The 26,847-nt window shown below is 38.8% G+C and overlaps 1 protein-coding gene across 2 annotated transcripts in view; it reads left to right on the plus strand.

Moving 5' to 3' along the window:
• Mllt3 (MLLT3 super elongation complex subunit) overlaps nucleotides 1–26,847 on the plus strand; it is a 255,427-nt gene that overhangs the window by 145,549 nt on the left and 83,031 nt on the right. For both annotated transcript variants that reach the window (XM_005074283.4, XM_040757183.1), the window contains exons 3-4: nucleotides 2,256–2,338; nucleotides 7,382–7,525. In XM_005074283.4, coding sequence (XP_005074340.1) covers nucleotides 2,256–2,338; nucleotides 7,382–7,525 — 227 coding nt within the window. The remainder of the gene's footprint in view (nucleotides 1–2,255; nucleotides 2,339–7,381; nucleotides 7,526–26,847) is intronic.

Genomic DNA, 26,847 nt, shown 5'->3' on the forward strand with positions numbered 1-26,847 from the left:
GCCAATACTGCTGTGAGTTCATGTATGCAGCTGCGTGTTGTGTTCAGAGGATATTGTTTCTTTGTGTTCATTCACTGCCTCTGGCTCTTAGGGTCTTTTTCCCCCTTGTCAGCAACCGTCCCCTCTACTGCACATCCTTTGGGAAAAGGGGATACTATATAGATGCTCCACTCAGGCCTAAGCCTCTGCACCCTTAGCCAGTTGTGGATCTCAGAAGGGTTGGAAATACAAAGTAAATTCATTCATGAAGGTTTCATATGCTTTACTTAATCTCCTTTCAAAGGACTCGTGTGATGTCATTAACATCAGGGACTAGAATGTCAATGGTGAATTTTAGGGAAAACATTCATTCAGTATTATGATAGTTACCATGTTTACTCTTTAAACTGCTTAGAAAAAGATTCTAAGAGTTAAAGAAGTGAGGCAATTTTGTAGAGGAAGACTGGAGCTTGAACTAGAGCGTAGAAAGGCACTCAGGTGTGTCCGCTCCTGCCCTCTGACCATCTGACATATGATTCAATTTCCCGAGGTAAAACAGTTTGCTATAACCCCCCCTCCCCCGTCCTTGAGGGAAGGGTTATAAACAGGTGAGGTTTTTTTGGTATATGGTCAGAAGGAACTCTGTTTAGTTTCAGAATAGTGATTTAGATAATTAATGCTTTGGGTGGGTAGAAGGAGGGACTTTGTGGTCCAGAAATACTTTGTGAAGAGATTGAGGTTTGGAAAAACGAGGAAGAGTGGAAAGAAGCATGTGTGGGAAGTGCTGAGCATGTTTGAAGGGAGCATCAGAGATCAATGCAGCATCAGGGCTGTGGGGGAAACACAGTGGGGAAGCCTGGAAAGGTGACCTGAGCTGCTGATGCGGACTTGGTGTCCTGGATTATGCATTTGACTTTTAGCATGTCCAGTTTTCCCTTGTTACACTATGAAACCCCCTTCTTTTTTTTTTTTTTTTGTGTGTGTCTTTGTGTGCCTTGTGTACCAAGGTAATTGTAGCCTCATAAAAAGAGTTTGGCTGTGAGCCTACTGCTTCTATTGTGTAGAATGCTTTGAGGAATATTGGAATTAGCTCTTTTTTTTTCTATTCTTTTTTTTTAAATTTAGATAAGAAACAAGGTTGCTTCACAAGTCAGTTCCAGGTCCCTCTCCCTTTCCCTCCCCTCCTCCCGTGCCCTCCCCCCATCCTCCCCCCCCCGTTATCCCCTCGTTCCCCCAGGGAGGGTGAGGCCCTCCATGGGGGTGTCCATAGTCTGTCATTTCATATAGGGCAGGGCCTAGACCCTTCCCCAAGAGTTCAGGGTGAGAGTGCACCTCACATTGTTCTATGGGAGTCCAAAGTCCGTGTGTATACTTGGGATGGGTACTGATCTGCTGCCCAAGGCTCAATAGATTACCTAGGCCTCCTCACTGACACCCAGATTCAGGGTGAAACCCCCTTCTTTTAAAGACACTTCTGCACTTTGTGTGTGTGTGTGTGTACGTGTACTTGAGTGTGTATGTGTACCACATGCATGCAGGAGCCTACAGAGCTTAGAAGAAGGCAGTGGATCCTCTGGAACTGAAGTTGTGAGATGCTATGTGGGTGTTGGATCCTGAACCCAGGGAACCCAGGTCTGTTGCAAGATCACATACTCACAATTCTCTAGCCCACCACAAGAATAAATTCAGTTGGCTTGGGAATGATTTTGATGGAGTAGAATATTTGGAGAAAGGACATTTCATTTCCCGAGGTCTCTAATTCTCCAGGATCTTACGCATTCTTACCATGTGATTGGATTTTGAATGTGTTGTGGTGGAATCTCATTAAAACTTATTTTTGTGGTCTGGGAAAGATGGGGGCATTGAATCTTAGTATGCATATGAAGTGACAGAGCCTGGGATTCAGGTCTTCTGAGGAAGGAGGCCACACAGGACATCTCAAGACAACAGAGGCTTCGGCAGGGAGTGAGTTTCCTGAGTTCCCAGTTTTGGGTATTTCTTTTCTTAGGAAATTCTGTAGTTCATTTAGTTCTTTTGAGCTTTGACCACAGGCACTGTTCTGTTTCTGAGAATCACAGTCTTCAACTCACTGTGACCATGGTTGACTACAGTGAACTGTACTCCACCTAGATTTTTAATTAAAAAATATAGATAGGAAAGTTATTATCATGGGCCCAGACATGGGTGTGATCCTAGATGGTAGAATGCTTATGTTTTTAACAATGTCTTTTTGTTTGTTAGTCTCATCTTTCCTATTTTGTTTTTTAATTTTGCAGTGTGCAAAGATCCACCTTACAAAGTAGAAGAATCTGGGTATGCTGGTTTCATTTTGCCAATTGAGGTGTATTTTAAAAACAAGGTATGTAATCTCTACCCATTAATCTCTCAAAAGATCCTCTGTTAACCAAATAATATGTACAATAATAGGTTGATAAACACTTCTAACACTATAGAATGTTAAAGATAAACTTGGCTTTGTAGAATTTTGGTTATTTTAACTCTTCAATCATAGAGTGAGTGGCTATTAAAAGGATAATTTAATTTCAATCATATAAAGTCAGGCTTTATAAAATTCACTAAATATTCTTTGGGAGAATGATTACCATTCTGAAAAGATGAAATAGGTATGTGAAATAGAAAGGAGGAATTAGTTTTTCCAGGAAATGTTCCTAGTCTTGCTTTCATATCTGTAGAATTTTTTTTAGGATTATAAAACACAGTCATGTGTTATCTTTAGATGATGAACATACATGACTAGTATATAAAGTTTTTCAGCCTGAGGTATTATTGTTTCTCCTGCATTTAAAAGATGTCACCACTACGCTTGGAGCAGAATATGACATGAATGATTGCTGAACTTCTCTGGGGCTTCCTGTATTCATGACATGGGGAGGTCAGAGTGTCCACCTCTGAAGGTGGTTAGAAAGATCCTATATAAGGATAATGTGTGGAGTATTTGTAACTTTGTCTTGTAAGTGAACATTTATTAAGTGCTGGGCCTCTTTTCAGCAATAGATTTCTGGGTCTTGTTTATAAACATGATATGTTTTTGTCTTTTTTTCTTTGTGCTATACATTTGGAGATAAGAAGGTACCAAATCAGCACCACAAACTGGAGAGGGCTGTGTATGAGAGGTGAAGCTAGTGTACCTACCACTGAGATCCCACGCCCCTGCCTACAAAGCTGCTGCTTGCTGCTCTATAGTCATTGGATCAGTGATTTCAGTTACCCCCAGGAATGCATTCAACCCCTTGTCAGGCCTGCAACAGTTCTTGCAGTTTTTAAATAATGCTATTCTTTAGTTTTCATTCAAAGGTATCATAGTTTCTAAAGGTGCCCTAAAAGGGAGACAGTTCACTTTAAAAACAAACAAACAAAAAAAGCAACTGAGAAAACAGAATTCTGTTCTTTAAGCCAGTGCTCCCTCCATTAAGTCTAGTCCTGGGGACAGCAGCAGCAGCTCCCAAGAGTAGATTAGAAAGACATTTTCTCAGTTATCAGATCTACTCAAGCAGTATCCCCAGGATGCAGCCTAGGAATCCGCATACTTCACAGATCCTGTTGAATGCCTTGGGTGCTCAGGACAGTATCAGAGCTATGACAAACCACTATTTAACACCGGGTACTTTCCACGGTATACAGCGCTTAGCCTTTCAACTCATCAAAGATTTCCTTGTGAATAAAGAGATATAAAACTACAGTAAACCCATCCTGTAAAAATAAAAATGTATCAATAACTGGGAATGTTTTATTTTTCTTATTGTTTTCTTTCTCACTGTATATGTCTGTTTACCACACTTCTGCCATGTCATCTTTTATAAGCCTTCAGCCCCTGTTAATTAGGGTGCACTCACACACACGCGCGTGCACATACACATACACACAGACAGAGACACAGAGAGAGATAGAGATAGAGACACAGGCACAGAAATACTTGACAATAATGTTTTTCTGTACTTTATTTACTAAGTTTCTAACTTTGGAGAAGCGAAATTCATCCTTGTTATGAGATGTCTTAATACCTGTTCGCTCTTATGTTTGAATACTATTCTATTATATAAATAATTCACATTTTTTTAAATTTGTAAGCTGATGTCTGTTTGACTTGTCTCCACTTTGTGACTATTAGGAGCGATGTCACTCCGAATAGTCACTGGTTTTGTTTTTTCTTTTCTTGTTGACCTATGTTTTGAAATCCCCCTGGGATCATATTTTCCTATTATATGTACTTATGTTTAACTTTTGGGAGAACTACTAATTATTCTCAAAGTCACCATGCCATTTTATATTCCCTTTAGCAGAATATAAAGATTTGAGTTTTTCTAATGGTTTTTATGATCATGGTTTTCTTTTTAACTGTAATTATCCTGGTGGTTGGCAAACCACCCTTCACTGTGGTTGTGATTTGCATTTCTTTGATGACTTATGATGTTGAACATCTCTTTTAATATGCTTATTGTCCATTTATTTATATTCTCTGGAGAAACGCCTTTTCTCACTTTACAATGTGCTTTTAAATAACTGTGTTTATGAGAAGGAATTTGGAGCCTCTCTTCCCTTCACAACCACTGCCTTTTAATATCATGGATATTTGGTCAATGAAGATCACATAGGGCTTCTTGCATCCTGTCATACCTTCATAGCTAGAGTTCTACTTTTACCCAGTGGTTGGATTATACTGTTGGAGGAATCTAGGGCCTCACTCACCAAGGGCTTCTCTCAACAAGTAAAGATCTCTGATTCCCAGTAAGAGGACTGTGACTGTGAGCACAATCTCTTCTGTCGCCCACGGGACTCTGGCATTTGCACTGGCTTCAGTTTGAACGTAATCCCAGCCCTCAAGAGGCAGTGGCAGGCAGGTCTTTATGAGTTGGAGGCCTGCCTGATCTACATTGTGAGTGCCAGGCCTATTGGGGTTGAGATTTAAGGCATGTGCCACCACTTCCCAAACCATCCTCTCAAAATGTCTGATGTGTGAGATGCAGTGCTGTAGAGAATCCCAGGACCTTCTTGCTCTGTATACTGAGATGCCGTGCTAGCGTTAATAACTCCCCCTCATCTCAGACTCTGGGAACTATTATTCTCGTCTTATTTTTATGAACTCTGACTACCTTAGCTATTTGAAATACCTCATGTAAATGAGTCATACAGTGCTTGTCTTCTGAGACTGACTTATTTCATTTAGTCTAGTGTCCTTGCAGTCTAGATGGACACATTAATTTTCTTCTGACTTAACTGACTAATGTGTAAAATATTTAGTAACTGTAGGTTGTTTCTGTAAAATTTTCATTTCATTTTGAGTGTTTATTGTTTTATTTATTATGAGTTTTTGCGGTCTTGAAGAGTGAGTGGGCACTATAATAATGGTCTAAGAGAAAATGTGTTCAGAGTTTTCCTGGGAGACGAGTCTCCATTCTGCTCATAAGAAATACACCCCTCCTCTCCCAGTGGTAGTCTTGATCTGATAAGTATGTCTTCAGTTCTTCCGCTTATTGGTTTGAGACGTCAGAGCCAAGAGGGCTAGTAGATTCTAAGTTGTTCTCTTGGGTCTCTGTGTGTCTTATTTTGTATTTGAGTTCAATAAAATCAGCCTATCTATGAAATGCTGAAAACAGCAGTCACATTGAAACACATTCAATCCTGGTGCTTTAGTTTGAAAAGACCCCATGCTTCTCTCTCTTAATCTGTTCTCAGAGACAGTGTGAGTCAATGACAAGGTTTGGAGCTTATTTACAGCGAGGGGACTCTGATGTCACCAATCCTGATTGCCACTCCAGGAAACATCTGTTTAGTATTTGGAACCTCCACACTTATATTATTTAGATCTATTTTATGTGTTTGAGTGTTTTGCTGGCATGTGAGTTTGTGCACCGTATGTGTGCTTGCTCCTCTCAGAGGTCAGAAGGTGGCATTGCATCCCCTTGGAACTGGAGTTCCGGTTGGTTCTTCCATACTGCTGTGAGCCAACATTTGGGTGCTGGGAATCAAACCTGGGTCCTTTGTAAGAACAAGAAGTGCTCTTAGCTGTTGAGCTCTATCTCTAGCTCCTTTTATTTGAACTTTGAGGACTAATATTTTCTGAGGAGCAAAGCTTAACATCATGTTGCTGTCTGTCTTCTACGTAGAGATTCTAGTTGACCAGAACACAACTTTATGGCCATTTCCCCTTCACTAAATTCAAACAAAAAGACAAAAAGCCTTTAAGAGAAAATTACACTCAATTCACAGCAGGAGCTTGTGTAGTCCTTATTCCTAGGTTATTTCTGATTTTTTCTTTATTTAAACCTTCTGAGGGCTTATGCAGATGTTGTCACTAGTTCATTCTTTTATTTTTTGGTGGTAATTAGTTACATTTATTAGTATATTTTTCTTTAAAAGTACAGAGTATGAATGTTTTTATTAAAAGAGTATAGAGTAAGATTTAGTAATTTTATTTCCTTAACTCCTCCTATGGTTGTTGAGTACCTGATTTAGTTTTTTTTTTAAGTTTCTCTCCATGTGTCTGCATGTTAAAACAAGGCAGTGTGGAGACCGATGATGGGGTCACAATATGTCATACTTTGTAGGGAGAAGCCTTCCCGCCAGCCTGGTCCCAGAGCCGCATCAGTCCCAAATGAACACATAGGACGCTGCCTATCTTGCTTCCCTATTGGCCAACAGTGCTTTATTGACATACACACAGGACTTCCTCATCAATACTTTGATATTTTTCTTTGAGTTATCATTAATTTACTTACCTATAAACATCTCCACGTAATAACTTAAAATATCTAAGTGAAAGGACTCAATGGCTCAGTGGTTAAGAGCACTTACTGCTTTTGTGGCAGATGGCAGTTTGCTTCCCAGCACCCACAGCAGGTGGCTCACAACCCCTGTAGCTCTAGTTGGAGGGGATCTTGTGCCCTCTTCTGACCTTTGTGGGCACCTGCAGCTATGTGGTGTAAATATATATATATATATATATATATATATATATATATATATATACTGCGATATCTATACATACACATGAAATAAAATAAATAAATCTGTAAGGTATCTGAATTATAGTCTATGGCAAAATTTAGTTCATTCTTAAGTTTTTCCGTTGTGATCAATGCCTCCATGAAGGTAAGAGGGTAAGCAGAATGAATAACGTAGGTTTCCATTGGGTGGTAGTGTTCAAGGTATGATTTACTTGAAAAACCAAGGGGAGATGGTAAGTTTATTCTTTTTGTCTTTCTCCTAACATAAATGAAATTTTCACATATTTGTGTGTTGCTTTATATATAATCCCAGAATAATCTTTTTCTGAACTACTTTGACACAAATGTTAAGTGTCTAGGTCTTTTCTTTTCCATATGATGATTAGATCTTGTTTTTAAATTTTCGATTTTTGCCTCTTAATTTCCTTAACCTCCAGGAAGAACCTAAGAAAGTCCGCTTTGATTATGACTTATTCCTGCATCTTGAAGGCCACCCACCAGTGAATCACCTCCGCTGTGAGAAGCTAACTTTCAATAACCCCACAGAGGACTTCAGAAGAAAGTTGCTGAAGGCAGGAGGGGTAAGTGGCACTCTGGTTTTTTTTGTAATCTTTCCTATTAAAAATACTGGTTGCTAGTGTGTGAATTGATGTGTTCTGAAAGAACTCAAAAAGTAAAATACATTAATGATTTAGCTGTGGCCTCATGACTTTGACTATAGAAGAGGGCAAACTCTTAGGTAGTGCAAATCTGAAACGACATAGCTGGTTAAAACCGCCTTCATGTCTCAGTGGGTCAAGTGTGTTTTGACAAAGCTGTGTGTGCGACTTCTCCTAGGTGTGTGTGAACAAACATCTTCATCCTTGATAAGGTGCTGAAAACAGGCTAAAGAAATGATCTTGCCCAGAAGAACTCAGGGAACCAATGAGTAACTGGAGTTTCTTTTATGAGCATGGTTAATTTAAAGGTATCAAAAATCCCAGCTAAGCAAGGGTAACAGCTCATGAAATCCATATCCATGGAGTTTCTTAGTCAATTAGTTGCTTGCCAACTACTTATAGAATCTTATGGGTGGGCTTCCTGAGTCGTGTTTATCTGCTTCCTCCCACTGAGAGCCCATGTTTGAATTTGGGAGAAATGTCTATCTATGTAACAAAGTCCAAAACAAGCAGCAAACTTCACACAGTTAAAGACTAGGGTTTACACTTGGTTATATCACTTTATGGAAAGTTTTAGAATCAGTTGAAGGTTATGTAAAAAAAAAATACACAAAATGGAGTTACTGTCCAAATTTTCATTATCACAATGATTGGCAATATAATTTGTTCATGTATCATGTTTTAGTCATTTGAATACATATTTTTGAGTTTTGAATTGTAAATAGAAGAAATTCCTTTTAGATGGAGGTAACAGGTGGGATATTTTTGCCCGTGCAATTGGTATTTCTGGCACAGGCATTTAAGATGTTTGTTTTTAGCCAGTTCAGTTACACTGATAAAGATTATAAATTGACTAAAATCTCCTTTAAATTCAGTATCACCCAGGCCATCAACCCTTTCTTCAGATGAACTTTCTTAGTCATCTTGTGTACACAGCTCAGACTCACATAAGATCCAATTCAGGTGTAGGCTTGAAATTTGTTCTTTACTCTAGGATCCTCTGAATTTAGTTATTTGGGGGGAGGGAGGGTTGTACAGTTTTGTATCCATGAAGTTAACATTTTCTTTAAGCAGTTATAAATCCATTGCCTCTGAAGATGATTCACATCACTGGTAAGCTCTGCCTTAGGGCTGTGGCGGGCATAGGGGATTATTTTGGTACCATATTTTTTCCCTTTATGGATCATAGACAGTTACTTTGCAAACTGTAAACACTTTTGACCCTGCTGTAAGAAATTGTCTATCTACTAATTGTGTGACCATTTTGGATTATGTGGACTTGTTTCTTTTTGAGCCCTGTTTTGTTGGTGGTGGTTTTTGTTGTTGTTGTTTGTCCTTTTGACTGAACAGCCAAACATGCATTTGAAGCTATGAAGTTTTTTTGCCATGTTTAGTTCTTCATGTGTGTAGATGATGAGTTAAATAAGTATGGGAGATCAGCTTCAGAAACAAGGAACTGTATGATCCTGACATAACAGGCTTTTATAACACATTAAAATTTGGGACTTTGTTGCTTCTTGACATTTTGGATAAGATCTAGGGTAAAAATGGGGAATTAGTATATATTAATTAAGGAAGTTGTTTTAAAAAATGTCCCTTTTACTTGCTTTAATAGTTAGCAAGAATGTAGTGTAGAAGCTACCTATTTGCCTGTGGTTATGCCTTTAGTAGTAACGTGGTCTGTTATAAATCCCAATACCCTCATTAGTTTTCTTTTCATGAAGGTGGTTCCTTAGACTTCTTGGATATGTTGTTGGGTAGGTCATTGAAGTTTGTGGATTATGGGACTTGAAGACATCAGGCTAATGATAAAGGCTATAGGGAAAGGCAACTATGACATAGATTGTTTTAAAACAGGCACACAGACTCAGAATGTCAAAAGGTTAGAGGTCAGAGATAAGGTAGTGCCACATCCTGGTATAGTCTCCTGTGTATTTTGATCGTTTATTATACTGGTGTTTATTTCCCAGTGACCTCTGTGACTTCTAGCTTCCTTCTTTGTGTTTCTCCAAGTAATCCTTGAAGCCCATGGATACTTTCCTATTAGGCTCCAAATGTGTCTTGACAATTTCAAAATATTTGTACTGTGGAACATTCTTTATATAGACCATTTGACATGCTTGATAATTTATTTATTTAAGGGACTGATTCCAGTAAATTTTATTACAAAGTAAAAACCTTAAAATTCATTTTAGATCATAGTAATCTATAGATTCATCTTATATGTGGACATTAAATTGCCTTCTATGAAAATGTTCAAAGCACTTATAGACTAATACACATTTTTTCATTGCTTAGATTATTTTTAACTGACATTGCAACATTTACAATTGTCTTAGTGTTAGTGCTGTCTAAAAACTACAGGCTTCTGAGCCACTTTGCTTTTATTGAAATTTTTCTGTACAGATAAGTTTTTTTAATGGCTGTATTTTGGCAGACAGGGGAGGTGCTATGTTCTGTATTCCTAAATACTTCATTAGTGTATGTTGCAGATGTGTGTGTTCTGCCCTTAAAGGAAAAGAAACGAGACCTTCCTCATGTATACTGGTGTAATCATTATGTAGAGCTTGAGGCCCGAGTGGTGGTTTTTGGCTTTCTTAAACTTCTTCCATTTGAGACCCCCTTTTCACTTGAGAAAAGCTTTTTAGTGAATTTATGTATTTATTTTACATCCCAGCCACTGTTTCCTTTCCCTCCTCTCCTCCTAGTTTCTTTTCCCATCCCCTCTCTGTTTCCACACACCAGTCCACTCTTCCTCCATTTGGAAAAGGCAGGTCTCCCATGGGTATCCACAAGACACGGAATATCAAGTCACAGTAAGATTAAACACCTCCCGATGCATTAAGGCTAGGCAAAGAGAGTCAGTATGAGGAGTGGGGTCCCAAAAGCCTGTATAAGAGTTGGAGACAGCCCTGTTCCCACTGTTAGGAGTCCCACAAGAGGATCAAGCTACACAACTGTAATGTGCGTGTAGAGGGCCTAGGCCAGGACCATGCAGCCTCCGTGTTTGTTGGTTCAGCCTCTGCCACTCCTGATGAGCCCATCACCTGAGAAATGTTTGCGTGATGCTTGGAATGTAGATGTATAAAATAGGCGAACAAATGAAAATCATAGAGAAGTATATTTTAAAACAGTGATCCAGAATGCTTATAATTTATCACTTATTATGGACTAAGTAAAATTTGCATATTGAGATAAAGGTATTTCATTATTTTTACATGAGGAATTTAATCTTGGCCAAATGGCTTGCGCTCAGAACATCTTAAACATTTTTTCAGAGTTCACCAGTGTTTTGGTTTTATAGTAATGAATATTAAGAATGCTGATTAATATAAATAATACATCATGGCAGAAATATGTGAAGGGCCTTTTCAGAAATTGTTCAAATTCTGCCCTAATCCCACCCCCAAGCCCAGTAGATTTTTTTTTTAAATGAAACTCAAGCCAGCAACTGAAAGGGCAACATTTCACCACAACATAATATAACTCAAATATATTAGATATGTTAATTTGATACTTAGTATTACTGAGATATGATCAGAAAAATAGTTTTGTTTTTCTTAAACTGTTACGTTTCAATAGCAACAGGAAAATCTGTGTGTCTCATGAAGCCATTTCAATTCATAAAATTTCAGAGCTGAGCCAGGCTGTTTGGACTTCAGTCACTGGTGTTGTTTGGAGGGATAGTACACATGTTCTGTGTTCGGGACTGCAGGGAAGATTGGCCGCACAACACAGGCCAGTGCTGCCAAAATTACCACAGATTCACTCTGCATTTGATTTTGCAGTGATTTTTTTTTGTTCATTGCACATCAGAAACTGCACGTGGATGGCTAGAGGTTAATAATGCCAGGCATCGCCTCAGTTCTCTTTTCTTTTAAAAATCAAGATTGTTTATTTTATGAGGTATGAGTGGTTTACTGACATGTGTGCCTATGTATCACGTATGTGCCTGGTATCCAGAGATGGCAAGAAGACATTGTGTCTCCTGGAATGGAAATTATGGGTGGTTTTGTACTGCCATGTTGGGGCTAGGGATCAAACCCAGGTCCTCTTTAAGAACAAGTGCTATTAACTACTGAGCCTTCTCTCCAGCCCTTCTTCCTGTCTTTTGAGACAGGATCTCTCAACAAACCTGAGCGCACTGATTTTGTTAGACTACTTGGCAGCAAGCCACAGGGATTCTTTTTACCATAGTTCCCTAGCACTGGTGTTACAGATGAGCACCACCGTGGTTGACTTTATGTGGATACTGGGGGTCTGAACAGATCTTTGTACTAGCTCAGCAATACCAACGATGCCATTGCCCCAGCTCTAAAAACTCTTTACTGTTGCCAAATTTCCATGACCCGGACATTCAGTTACATGACCCCATATGGGATTGCCACCCACAGTTTAAGAAGATGGGGAGTAGTCATTGTTTGGCTGTATTTCCTCTTTTCACTTTTTTCTTTAGTGCTGGAAGTACACAGTGCTAATAAAAGTTAAACTTGGCTTTTCTTGAGATCAGAAAGGTTACTTTTAGAGCTGGAAGCCTCTTAGAAAATGATTTTCATCTTTTAGAAGAAAATGATTCCAAAGAACTTTTTGCCAAAATAATCTTGAAAACTTGTAGACTTTTTTCTTACATGATAATTGTGAAACTGACAGCTATGTGTCAAATTTCCCTCTCACTAGGTTCCTTCCTCCCTCCCTCCCTTGCTTCCTTCCCTCCCTCCCTCCCTCCATCCCTCCCTCCCCCCCTCTCTCTCTGTCTCTCTTTCTTTCTTTCTTTCTTAATGTCTTACCAATTTTCTAAACTGTCTCAAAGAAATCTTCATGTATATTTCACTGGAAAGAAAAATACCTTGTCTTCCTCTACTGAATCACCCCTTAATATTAAAACTATCTTTACCATAAAAGAATAAAAGTTTTTGGTTCAGGTACATTTGGATTTAGGTATCATTTTCTGAGACTATTGAAATGCAGATGGTCTTTTAAAACTGGATCCCAGATGATAATTTCCCCTAAATGAGACACCACAGTAGAACTTGCTGAGAACAGTGGGTTTGGTTTTGTCTCTGCTTAGTTCCTGCCAAGTCTTGAGTTAAAGTGTCATAGGCTAGGGCTTAGATGGAAAGGAACAATGTAAGAGCATCTTTCAAAGGTCAACTATATTCACTCATGTGTATTCATTGTCATTTATATTCATGAATATATTAAGGGAGGAAATTCCTATATATTAAGAGAGGAAATTCCTTTGTTTTGATGTCTTTATTTTATTTTATTTTTTTTGGTTTTTCAAGACAGGGTTTCTCTGTGGCTTTGGAGGCTGTCCTCGAACTCACTTTGTAGACCAGGCTGGCCTCGAACTCACAGAGATCCTCCTGCCTCTGCCTCCCGAGTGCTGGGATTAAAGGCGTGCGCCACCAATGCCCAGCGAGGTCTTAATTTTTGATTGTCTAAGAAGGGAGCAGTGAGCAATAAACCTTTGAATTTCAAGCAAAACCATCAGGACTTCCCCACCCCCATCCCTCCCATAGTAGTACCTCCCTGTTCCAATGATGTATTTCTGGTTATTTCATGTAGAAATAAACTGATGAATCAATCCTGGAATTGTGCTCAGAATGCTGGTATTAAAGGATTTGTCACAGTGAGAGATGGTTTTTCCCTTCACTTCTCTCCTTTTTGATACTGAAAAGTGACATGGGAAGGTTTGCGGTCTGTACTAGGTTGAAAGGAGATCTGCTTCCCTTTGGAGTTTATGAAGTGCAGGCATCTGTTTACTGTTGTGTGTCGTACAACTGAGACTGCCATTCTAACTGGTGCCTGCATTTCTGAAGAGAAGGTGGGACCGGTTTGTATTTAGGCCAAATGTGAATTCGGGAAAAAGCTTCATTCCTGTTGTCATCTAGACCTCTTGTTCTGGAATCTCAGTTCTGCTCTGGAATGGACATGGTGGTGTTTTCGTCATAGGTGGTGTGGAGCCATGTTGGGCAGCACTGAAGACCCCAGTACCTTGGTTCTTTTCCCTTGGGTATATTCTTGGAAGATAAGCAACTGCATATTTCTTTTATACTAAACACTTAAATAGTTAGTGGAAAAGGTTTGTTATTTTTGTAAGCAGCTTAGTACTGACAGGAAGTTGCGGCTAGCATTAGTATAGTAGTGATGGACCTATGTTGTGTGTAATAGTTGGTCTGTTTTATTCTTTTCCTCAAGGAATTTATACTCTGCCCGTTTGTATTTTGTTTGCCTAAAATTTAATTTCAGGTTTATTTAGAATACCAGTTTAGAAGATTGGAGTCTTCATTAGAAAAATTAGTGATTCTTACCAATCTCCTTAACTCTCAAATTTTCACAAATGAAAGGCTTCTGAAAGCTATGTTCACTTAGAGGTATTCACATGTATTATGTACAGCACAGTAGTTACATCCTTGGGGTACTCTGACAAACACCCTATCAAGGGCCAAGAGTCTTAGAATTAAGTTTATTTCATAGCTGTCCCATGCCTTGGCCTGGGAATCAAGTGTTATGTCATTCTTTAGAGGCCAATGGTGGGGTGTTAGTCTACTCCCCCAACTACCCTGGTTCCTTTCCCAACTAAAGAGGGCAAAGTCTAAACATGTTGTTCAGTCTCTTTCTGAGTCACTGGCAGGCAGTTAATTTTGAGGATTCAAAAATTAAAACTAACCACAGCAGTTGCTAAAGCCAGAGTTTCTATAGGCAGAAATCCAATTCTGTTCAGACACCACCTGTTTCAATAGGACATCTCAGGCACACATTTGGCAAGAACTGCTTAAGACATGGGGAGCATGCTTCCAGTTTGTATTAATTCTGAAGCATAGTGCAGGCCTGGTTCTCAGAGTGACAGTTACATTTCTATATGATCTGGTCTTATGAAGAAACAAATTGGAACTTTTCTGAAATGCTGGTTATCATGAAATGGACTTCCAACAGGGTTTTGCTTGTGAAAGTGCCAGAGGGATCTCTAGTAAGGAACTTTCACTCGTCACTGGTGTCAACCCATCTGAACATGGTAATGTAATGTAAGGTAATGCCATGCACTGTTTTCTTTGTAGGGTGTTAGGAACACTTTTGACTTCTCAACTATAAAAACTACATCCCTTCTGCTGTCCTGGTTATTATTTTTTGAATAAGTAAACAAACACCCCATATAAAATGATACACAAGGAGCCTGCTTGCGGTCGGTCACCAGTAATACTGAAGCAGATACCCCAGTTCTTGGTGACAGAGGAAATTAAATTTCTGTGCCTGTAGGATAAATTCCAAGGAATACTATTGTAGATTCAAGGCCCAAAGTGGAATTTAAATTTTGATGGGCATTTATAGATATCTTGTTAAAGAGGCTCTGCTACTCAGTGCTTGCAGTAACAGCCTGTGAGATTATTCATTTCTCCACAGTGTGATTTATTGCCCCCAACCATGGTGGGTAAAAATAGTATCTCATTTTTAACCCACATTGGTCTTGTGAGTGATGATGAACAACTTTTCATATGCTTAAAAAGTCATTTTCATTTCCTTTCAGAGGCCACACTTTAATGTATTTTAAATTGGAATATTCTAAGTGTTTCAGCTTCAACTTAAATTTATGGATATTCTTCCCACATACTTAAACTTGGAAAAGCTACAAGAAGATACGGGAGCCTTTTAACCATGGTTTGTGTTTTCAGACTTTCTTCAATTTGTAACAAATTATGTTCTTAGGAATTGATTTGTCAAAACTTTGGCTTCTAAAAATAAAAGTGGCTTTTGTGGCAAAGTCATCTCTTCTGTGCCCAGAGATGAATGGCTGACTTCTACTTATAAAAATGACTCAAAGAAAATAACACAGAGAAGATTATTTTAGTGGTTGTGACTGGACAGCTTCACTGGACTTTGGATTATTTGTTTTGGAACAAGTGTGACTGTGTTTGTTATTTTCTAATATATATCATCCTGTAATTGTCTACCTCAAAAGATTGCTGCAGTTTTTCATTAGCACTGATAAAGAGTGATTTATTTAAACAAATCTAAAATTAAACAGGTGGCCCCTCTCATTTGGTGGTTTTGCAAAAGTTAGTTTTCTCATATCAGGTTTTTTTTCCTTCCCATCTATATGTTTGGCTGCCTCTTTCCCAATCTGAGTTAAATCATGAAAGTGATATTTATGCATATATGATTAGTATGTCAGTGTGTGAGCCATAATTTCTGCTGTGACACAGATCTCTTGAGTTCTTCAAACAAAGTACAGTCATTACAGTAGAAAGTTATTCATGTCATTCAACATATTTAGTGGTTTTATGGTTTAGTATCCTCTGTAAATCACACGAATTGATTTCAGGTTAGTTCTAAACTTTTGGAAACATACACACACACACACACACACACACACACACACACACACACACACACACACAAAATCCTTGCCTTTGTCCCTTCCTTCTTAACTACCTGGTTACCTTTTAAAGTAGGAAGGAATTTAAGTAGAAACACACTGTTTATGCTGTTCTGAATTCAGGTGTTCTTACTGTATCAACTAAGTACTCAGAGAAAGAGGAGGAGGCCAGAGAAAGCTCCCATGGTGTGTGTGAGGAGCGCTTGTAAGGATGTGTCCTTGGTCATGGATGGTGTTTCTAGAGGCAGGGATGTTCCCATGGTGTGTGATGAGCAGTTTTAGGATGTGGTCCTTGGTTTTGGATGGTGTTTCTCAGTTTTTTGTCAGGGTTCCCATATAGGTGTAGAAGTTCAGCTAATGTAGCCTCAATTTGGGTGTGAAAGATCTGTGCAGGATTATGATGAGTGGAGGAATTGGTCACTGGTTCCTGCTCTCTTCCCATCCCCAGGACACAAGACATTAAGAAAATAAGCAATGCACAAAGAAGAGGGGAAAAAAAAGAGCACGAAATGTGAGCTTCAGAGGACTTTTTAAAGTTAAAAAATAAGGAAGATTTAAAAGTACTATGAAATGACTGATTCAATTTTCCTCTTCTTGAGTTGACTCGGTCTTAAAGCGGCATCCAGAGTTTCTCTTGTGACTGGGTCTCTCTCCTTTCATATCATGATAAGGGAGTGGTTTTTGAGAGTAGCTAAATGTGCTAACTGTTCTCAGCAGATTTTGTTTTGGTTTTTGTTAATGCTCTGCAGTGTTAAGTGAAAGCAGTCTGGGAGTGGGGATAACATAGGCAGGAGAGACCCTACTTTCTGATTTTATGTCATCCCATAAGTTACAAGAAAATCCGACAGCTTTCAGGATCTGAAGATCACAGTTTAAGAAAATAAATGTCTGAGATTCTTGAAAGGGACATTTGTGGTTTATTTCCGGGGAATGAGGATAGATGATACATGGTGTAATATAATAATCTTTATTACCACCAGGGACACAGCCATGGTGTAAGAGAAAGAATGTTTGACCTGATATCTGTAGGCACAAATTCAGATTTGAATATGCTGCTAATTTGCCTTGGGCTTTAGGTTGGTATAAATATAAAAATAGGTACAATATCCTTTACTTCCTACTTGAGATTATTAAATACAGCATGTTACATGGTTAAGCAGCCAGCAAGTAACTTTTATTTATTGAAATAACCCCTCCTCAATTTTGGGGGTTAAACCATGGTTTTTGTTAGCTGAGAAGGGGGAAATAAAAAGGTTCCCACTGAAAATATTTAAAATAATGATGGTGTTCTACTGAAAAAGAACATACTTTAGCTTGCAGGAGTATATGGGGGCACATATCTGTAACTCCAGCTCTCGGGAGGCTGAGGTACAAGAATTTCAAGTTTGTTTGAGGCTAGCTAGAGCTACACATTAAGATCCTGCCTTAAAATAAGGATAATAAAAATTAGAAAAGAATGAATTTAACTTTCCCCCAATTTTAAAATAATTTTTGAGAGTGTAGATTATCCAGAGAAGAAAATAAACTGCCCTGCCTCCTCTGTGACTGTAGCCCTGGTTAGCATTCTTCACTGGTGTGAGTGTTTGTGTGTGTGTGTGTGTGTGTGTGTGTGTGTGTGCATGTGCGCGTGCACGCGCATTGGGGGAAGAAGATCTCATAGAATGTATACAGCGTTTAAACTGTGTAGCTCTCTCTCTCTCTCTCATACACACACACACACACACACACACACACACACTTTTAGAGGTTCATTTAACCTGTAAAAGTTAGAAGTCTTAACTTTCATTATTTCAGAACTCATTAGAAGTATATTTATTATGTACCTTTGTATTTACTTTCTCCCTTGGCTCTCTACTTCCTGAAGTTAAATTTATTGACTTAAGAATAAGATGATAGTGATATTAAGAATAAAAGAACTGCTTTTGCATGAATTTGAGATTTTTATCTTATGGTTCTGACAATGAGAATTACGATCGCTAATTTTGAGTCATAAGGAAGTTCTTGTGTGTGACAAGCATTTGGGATGTCTGGCTTGCTACACTGCTCTTATCTAAACCCTTGGTGCCTGCGTCTTAAACCAGTCAGGGGTACTTTATAGATACCTTTGAATGCTGGATGATGGTTTAATAAGCCAAGACCAGTTATTTGGAAAGATTTATATTTTAGTATAGTTTATTGTAGGTGTAGATTTAAAAAAATCTCTGTCAGTGTCATTTCTGTCTTTCATCTTGTTATAGGGTATTTCGGGGCCTTTGATATTATGAAATGATGAAGTATCAAATATTTATTAATGGAAAGATTGTAATGTAAAGAGGTCCATAGAACAATCTGGTCCAGTAGAGTGTGACATAAATGAAGGTCTAATAAAAATGTAGCTGATCATATAAATTTCAATTCCTGGTAACCCAAGGTAGGGATTTTTGAGCTGATAATGAAAACAGAGGAATACCCCCTCCCTATGGTGTCCACGGTGTCTTTAGGAAATGAAAACAATTGTCCCCACTATCTCCATCCCACAAACCCAGAATAAGAACCATGGCATATCTGGGTGATCACAGCTCAACCTCATCTGTTCCTCATCCCACCTTATGCAGGGGACAGTTTTGCAAACATTTACATTAGTACAATTAAAATTTCTTAGGAATAAGTGGGTTTGATATCCTGTCTGAGAAAGTTTGGACAAAATTTATCTGTAAAAAATATCAAGTAAGGTTTACTTCAGGTTTAGGGAGATGATAAAGTGCTTGCCATGCACTCATGTAAAATGCTGGGCACAGCGGTACCATGTCCTTGTAACCCCAGAGCTGGGAAGGTGGAAACAGGAGGACCCTTGGGCATTGCTGGCCATCACCATTCTAGCTAACTTGGTGGCCTCCAGGTTCCAGTAGAGACTTTGTTTTGGAAACTAAGGTGGGGCGTTATTGAAGAAGACAGCTGATGCTGACCTCTGGTCTACACACATCACCGCCACCACCGTCACTCTCACTGTCACCACAGCCAGAAACGGTCTTATCTGGGAATGATTAGATGGCCATGGGTGAAGGTGCTTGCTGACAAGACTGTGGACCCGAGTTCCGTTTCTAGATCCCACACGGTGGAAGGAAGGAGAACCAATTCCTGGAAGTTGTCCTTTGACCCATGAGTGTGAGTACGTGCAATTAATAACTGAACAAAAAAGTAGTAACACACCTTTCTTCAAAAGAGGAACCTCACCCTTAATTTTGAATAGTTATGTCTTTCAGAGTGTTAGTCTGGCCTTTCTGCCAGTTTTCTCCATGAGATTTAACTTAGAGTAACCCACATTCCTGCATTCATAGGATCCCGTAAAGGTCTGGTTTAAGTGTTGGAATATTATGTTTAGGTAAGACCATGTGGCACCTAGGGGTTTCAAATGTCAGGGGACATGAAACCAGACTTACTCTTTGAAAAATTATGGCTGCAAACCCAGAAGTTATTAAATAAAGTATTGTCTGCTAGAGAGAGTGTTACACAAAATACTGTGATTTATTGTTGTATTTTGTTTGTATGTTGAGATAGGGTCTCACTATGTAGCCCTGGCTGTCCTGGAACTTTCTATGTAGTTCAGGCTGTCCTCAGATTCTCAGAGATCTGCCTGCCTCTGCCTCCTGCGTGTAGAGATTAAAGGTATATTCTACACCCTGCTATTTATTTATTTTTTAAAGTAAAATTAAGTACTTTTTGATACTATAAACTCTGAACCTCACAAACATTTAAGGTCACCACCAGTGTGTTCCCAGGCTAAGATGCTCAGAGGTCTTTTCCTTATGCCGTTCTGGCCTTTGTCTTCCTAGAATTCTTTTTTAACACTTGATAGGGAAAGTTTGGTTTCTGTTGTCCACCCCTCAGCCAGGGCCACGTTTCTTGGGTTCCTCTCCCCTATTCCTTTCTCTTTCCTGAGAACATCTTAGCTGAGTTCTTCTGTTTCTTCCTTTTCATTAATTTGAGTAGATCATTGTGATTTATATACACACTCCAAGTTTACCATCAGTCCTTTTTTATTTAATTAAAAGGAGAAATAATTCCTTGTTCTGATTTATGTTCCCTTAAGTGCAAATACATTCAGGTCAAAAGTATATGTGTCTCTGTCCTGAAAAACAGCACAGGAAGCAATTGTCTCAGACATACGCATTGAATGCTCTCCTTCACAACACAGCCTTGACAGGTAATAAAGCCTGCGTGAACTGTGACCCCTCCCCCTTCCCCCGCCGTGGTGGAATATTGACCAGCTTGGCTTTGTGTAAGCCTTGTATAGTAGCCATTGCTATGAGTTTGTGGATGCATGGGCTCTGTCATGTCCAGAAGACATTGTTTCACACTCTGGTTTTCCCAGTCCTTCATGGTCTCTGAGCTTAGGGTGAGGTAGTATATGATACAGAAATTTGCGGCTGAGCACTCTACTGTAATTCAGCCAGTTGTATGTTTCTGCATTAACCACCATCTGTTGCACCAAAAAAAAATCTTTGGCTGCACCAATCTGCTCACAAAATTTTTAAGTCACCATCAGCCTGTGTTCAGGGGGCTGGTTAAGATTTCATTCCCTATAATCTAGAGATAGACATAACTGGAAGAATCTTTTAATTAAAACACAAGTGAGCAACAATGATTGGCAAGACTTTAAAAGTAGTGTCCCTAGTCTTAACCATCATTTGAGAAAGCCTCTGTCAAACTTATCGAGTACCTTTGTAATCAGCTAGATTTTTGAAGTAAAGATGTGCATGAGTCTGGGTGGATAATGATTCTCTGAGTGATTCAGTGTTGCCACCTTTGTGTAGGAGGAGAGGGTGACAGTGGGTAGCAATGAAGTCTGCTAATTGCTCCTTGGATGCTTTGTCACTCTCCATCCTGCATACACAATGCAACATCGGATGCGAGAATTAAGAGTAGTAGAGAGTATTTACGAGACAGGCATGGAAGGTCCACGATGTTTTCTGTGCCTCAGATAGATTACATCCCTTCGTGGGCTGTTGGGTTTTTGTTTTTGTTTTGTTGTTGAGTTTTTTTTCCATCATAGATTGAAGTTCCCTGAATAAAACTGCTTTCTTCTACTTTTGAGCATCAAGTTTAAGAGAAGGAGGACCTTCCTCAATGACGTTCTGCACCTTCTTGTTTTCAGCCACCATCCTTCATTTCACCTACCAACTGAGCAGGACGCTAAGTATTTAATAAATAAATAGCAAGATGTCTTCCAAGGTCTTTTTTTTTTAAACAAAAGAAACAGAACTTGTCTTGTTGATGGAGTATGAATACTTTTCCTTGGAAAATGTTTGAGTACCTCCCTATGGGCAAAACTTAGCTGCAAACTCTGGGCATGAACAAACATTGGGTTACTCTTGATTCTGTCAAACCTCACACCCTTGTTCAGTTTTCAGTGAGTAGTCACTCCTCATCCTTTCAGAGGACTAACAATGCATCTCAGTTTCCTAAGAAGAAAAATTCCTACCTGCTATTTCAGGCTACATTTGGGTGCTTTTAGAAAAGGCTGTGGGACTTTAAGACATCTCTTCTTAGTGGAGAACCACCTACCCCTCATCTCACCCAGACACTTTCCAAGAGCCTCCAGAGACCAAAGGTCACTGACAACAGTACCTTTGATTTTGTAAAACTGATCTTTTGTCTGAATTGCCAAGGTGAAAATACAACTTTGTTTCTGCTCCAAATCCTTCCAAGTAGAGCTGAGTTTTCCCAACGAGCCAAGTGAAAGTTATCACACACATCCTTAAATTTATATTACAATTTTACAGTCCTATTCTGCAATGGAGGCAGTATGTTTTAGTTGAGAGGAGATGGATGAGGACTCCACATCCCACCTGAATTTTGTTTGCTCTTTGTGATAGAGAATGCATGCTCACTTGACATTCTTTTTAGAAGCAAACTGATGTGCGACATCTTATGTTAAGAATGCCTTGACTTCACTGGCAAGTCTAATTTGTCTAAGGAAGTCTTGCCTCCCCTGGAGGTTGTATGGTTTGATTCTTGTTTATGGGTCCTTGAGAAAAAGGCAAATGGAGTGAATTTCACTACATTTGGGGACCCTTCTTAGCCTCTGCTTTGAATATTGTTTCCATGGCCTTTAGCTCAGTGTACATAGACTAAAGCATTGGGCACTCCCAAATACCATTACTTATTTGCTTTATATTTAAATACTCTTGACAGTATCCTCAAATTTTAGGAAAGTCACAAACTTAATACAAAAAAACTTTGCTTTCCCTGAACAGTGAGTCGCCATAATACTGCTGTTGCCCTGAGTACTCCAGGATCTGTTTCCTGAAAACAAAGACACTCACTGATGCCACAGCACAAAGATAGTGTCAGGAATTATCAAATGTTCACCCTCAGATCCCATTCAGTTTCTCAGGTAGTTCCAGTAATGTCTTTAATTTCATAATAAAAGGATAGTATTTCATTGTCATGTCTTAGTTTTCATACAGTGGGTGTAGTTTCTGCTTCCTAGCACTTGAGTTTTCTAGGACTTCAGGCCATTGAGTAGATGGCCTGACCTGAGCTTATGTGATACTTCCATATGAGTAGGCTCAAGTGTGCATTGTTGGTTGAACATTATGACGCAGTGATAGGTTCTTTCTTTGTACATCCACAAGTTGTGTTTTTTGTGGTACCTTTGACGTTCATGTTGACTAGAGTTGGTTAAGTGTGTGTTTTCTGTCACTTTGCTTTCTTTTATTCTTATATTGCTTCACTCAGAAGCATTTGAGAAAATACAAATATTCCAGTTTTTCTCAAACTTGAGGTTATTCTTATTTTCATCATCTCATCACAGACTATAGGTAGATTTCTTTTCGATGGGTTATGGTCTACTATGATAAATATTTATTTTCATAGTTAAATCACTTTTATTCAGTAGTCAGAGCTCTTTACTTTATCTAGTCAGGTTTATATAGTTTCTACTTAATTGCTACAGAAAGATGTTTTAGGTTTGACCTTATATTCAGCCAATTCCCCAGTGAAGGAATAGCCATCATCCACTACCCAGAGGCACCTTCTCCCATTGCTGTCCCTTCCTCCCTTGTCCTCTGCTTCGTTAGTCTCTACATAATGACTTTTGGGAATTGAGTCATCCAGGAATAAGGAGGGTACTGTTTATTTTGATTTAATGACTTGCATTAGCTCTGTGTGGATGGGGACTATGACTTATCTGATGAGACATTCCCTAGAGTCTACTACATGTAAATACTCAATAAGTTATAGATTCATTCAAAGACAAATAATTTTTATGCACCTATTAGGGGGTCAGTCATTATTCTGGACACTGGAATACAACCATCAATCAATAAGAAAACCACATAAAAGTAATAGTGGACATAGCATGAATCAAATTTGGAAAAATTAGAACAGTTAGTTCACGTGTATATAGGAGTTTTGTGAATGTTAATAGCTCATTGTGACTGATGAACCTGCTTCATAAAGCAGCAGTTTCAGCTAATTTACATTAATCTGTGCTCGAGGATGAAAGATTTGGCTTTGCATTTTCTTTCTTGCTGTGCTGTTGATTGAATGGGCCCTGTGTATGGTAGTCCTTTGCATTTGGAAATTATAAGAATGTATGTATGTATGTGTGTGTGTTTATGTATGGGTATATATATGCTCATTTTGTGTGTGTGTGTTTATGTGTGGGTACATACATGTTGCTATGTGTATACATGTGTGGAGTGTAGAGTTCAGTGTGAGTTGTCTTTCTCAATCACTCCCTTCCTTGTCTTTTGAGAGAGACTGCTGTCACCGAACCTGGAGCTTACTGATTCAGCTAGACTGTCTGGCCAGTAAGTCCACCCCCCAGGGCTAGGATTACAAGCATTCACTTGACATTTTAAACGTGGTTTCTGAGAGATGCTCAGAGCCTCATGCTTGCATGGCAAACACTCTGCCAGTGGAGCCATATACTCAGCTTGAAGTTGATTTCCATTAGAGCACACAGGATAACTGTATCATGGTGTTTGGTTTTCTCTTCTTTATTTCTTGAGTCAGGACAGGTTCTACTTCCTTTCCACATGCAGAATGCAGCGCCTAGAATAGTGCTAAGTGCTTTAAAGGAAAAGATGCAATTCCTAGCAACGTAAACGTTTATATTACCTAACACCACATTATAGATTATTAGTTCCTATATCTTTGATTAAAGACAGTTCTAGAAGAAAATGTGACTTGATTTCTGTTATGTATGTAGATATGTTTGAGACAAGGTCCAAGCTGGCCTCGAACTCGGACAATCTTCCTGGCTTAATCTCCCTAGTGCTGGTTTTACAGGTTTAAGCCATATCCCTGGCTCTGCTTTAAATTTTTCTCATCCATCCATCCATCCATCCATCCATCCATCCATCCATCCATCCATTATGTATATGGGTGTTTTAACTGCATGTATTTCTTTGCACCGTGTGTGTTCATTGCCCATGGAGGCCAAAAGAGCATTGGATCCTCTGGAGCTAGAGTCATAGATGATTGTGAGCCTGTCTATGGGTGCTGGGCATCAAATTCTGGTTCTCTGGAAGAGTCGCATGTGCTCTTGACCACTGAGCCATCTCTCCTGCCCCATTTTTTAAAAATTTGAATGACACTAAATAAAAAGACTAAATTTGCACATGTGGGTGTGAATTTATGAATATGAGTGCTAGTGTCTGTGGAGGCCAAAGCAGAGTGTCAGACCCCTTGAATCTCGAGTTACACTCTTCTGTGAGCTGCTTCCTGTAGGTGCTGGGAACTAAACTCAGGCCCTTTGCAAATGGAACAAATGCTTTGAACTGCTATGTCATTTCTCCTGGACCCTCTGTTATTCCTCTGATAATACATGATAGAGAACCGAAAAAAATAGAATCAGCGACTACTCATTACAATCAAACATCTACATTTCATTTCATTCCTGTCAGAATTATAATAAATGGTATAGAATTGAGCTCTCTTTCTTCTGGTATTAGAATATTATACATATATGTATTGGTTCAACACATAGTGGATTGCCTGTTCTTATGTAATTATTTATCTCATAATACTCTTAGGTTTAAATGAGATGGTGTGTGGGCCTTGCTTATAGACTCTAATCACTGAACATGAATTTCTCTTACTACACTGTCAAGAATTATGATCATTTAAAAAAATAAAATATGTTACAACTTATATGCTTGGAGATTTCTCAGTCCTGCTACTGAGACTCTTGTTCGGTAGGTCTGGGATAGGTCTAAAACCCCGACTTTCCACCCCTCATAGTTTTTATTAACTTACAGAAAATTTAAAACCACGAATTTCTAATAGCACCCAGAAAGTACCCATGTTGTTGTTTACTGACCCCACTCAATGATGTGCTGGTTTTGTTGTATAAACTGTATTATTTTATGTAACCATTTGAAGGCCATATCAAGCATGTGTATTGTTCTGTTTTCTGAATAGACATATACGTAGATGCACATTTAGTAGATATGTTGAATTTTGCCATAGTATTTGGTTTACATTTTAGTGTGTAATACAGTTGGTATGGTTTTTAACACATTTCTTTCTTTTTACATATGCAGTTATTACTTTTGCTTATTTTTCTATATTCTCTTCATTGTTGATATTTATAATTAATATTATAAATTGTTGATAATATATTTAATAAAAAAGTCCCTTGACTTTTTTATTTCATATCTTTTTATAGAAGGTGAAACTTTTTAAAAATAGATTTATTGTATTTTTAGTTATGTGTTATGTATCTATGTGTGTATGTCTCTGTGTTGGGGACATGGGGGGTTTGTGCACAAGTGTGAGTACTCATGGAGGCAAGAGCTTTTGGATTCCCTGGAGCTGTTCACACTGTTGGGAACCACCTGATAGGAGTGCCAGGAACTGAGTTCAGGTCTCCAGGAAAAGCACTGCTTGCTTTTAACTGTTGAGACCTGTTCAGTCCAGCAGACTTGTCAGGTGTATGGTGTGTGCTTGAAAGAAGGAATGTGAATTGAGGAAAGAAACAGAAGAGTCGGGAGAGCATCCAGTAAATACTGTGATCCTCCCTCCAAGTTTATTACTCAAAGCTCTTATTATACCCCAATCAAAAGGAGGGAAGGCAAAAGACTGCCTTACCATGATAGGAGCAAACAAATGTAAACACCTCCTTAACACCCAAAAACATCAAGTAACCTCACCTTAAACCAAATATCCTGTTACCTAGGCAAGACATACAATAGCCGCACCTTAGACCAAGTATCCTTTGGTTTAACCTTGAACTCTCTGACCTTAAATCAAAGTGGAATGGGGCCACTTCTGTGGGCCTACACGAGCTCTCTCTCTAGCCCCTAGATAAAACAATTTTTTTTTGAGACACAGAAGATGTAAATTCTTAATTTTAATGTCATCAAATTTCTGATGTAAAACATTTACTGGGTTTTTTAAAAGTAGTTTATTTAATGTTCATTGGTGTTTTGCCTCATGTATGTAAATGTGGGGCTGTCAGAAGCCCTTGGACTAGAGTTACAGACAGGCGTGAGCTGCCAAGTGGGTGCTGGTAATTGAACCCAAGTCCTCTGGAAGAGCAGCCAGTGCTCTTAACCACTAAACCTTCTTCCTGGCCCATGATCAAATTCCTCAATGATTAATTCCATGCTATGTCTCATTTAATTTGAAGCTCTATAATGGGATGTCATATAAATGTTCATCTAGATTTTTATAAGGTGTATTTGCATTTTTGTCTAATACTGAAATACTTGAGTGTCTAGAATTCATCTCATGGATGGTATGAAGTAAGGATTTAATTTACAATTTTTTTCCTGTGCTGAAAATCCTATCCAGCACATTTTCCTGAGTTGTCAACACTTTCACCGATAATCTCCCCTGTCAGACATTGATTGTCACATATTTGTAACTTTGTTGA

The sequence above is a fragment of the Mesocricetus auratus genome, unplaced genomic scaffold (assembly GCF_017639785.1).
Source record: "Mesocricetus auratus isolate SY011 unplaced genomic scaffold, BCM_Maur_2.0 Super-Scaffold_100014, whole genome shotgun sequence".
NCBI classification, from domain to species: Eukaryota; Metazoa; Chordata; class Mammalia; order Rodentia; family Cricetidae; genus Mesocricetus; species Mesocricetus auratus.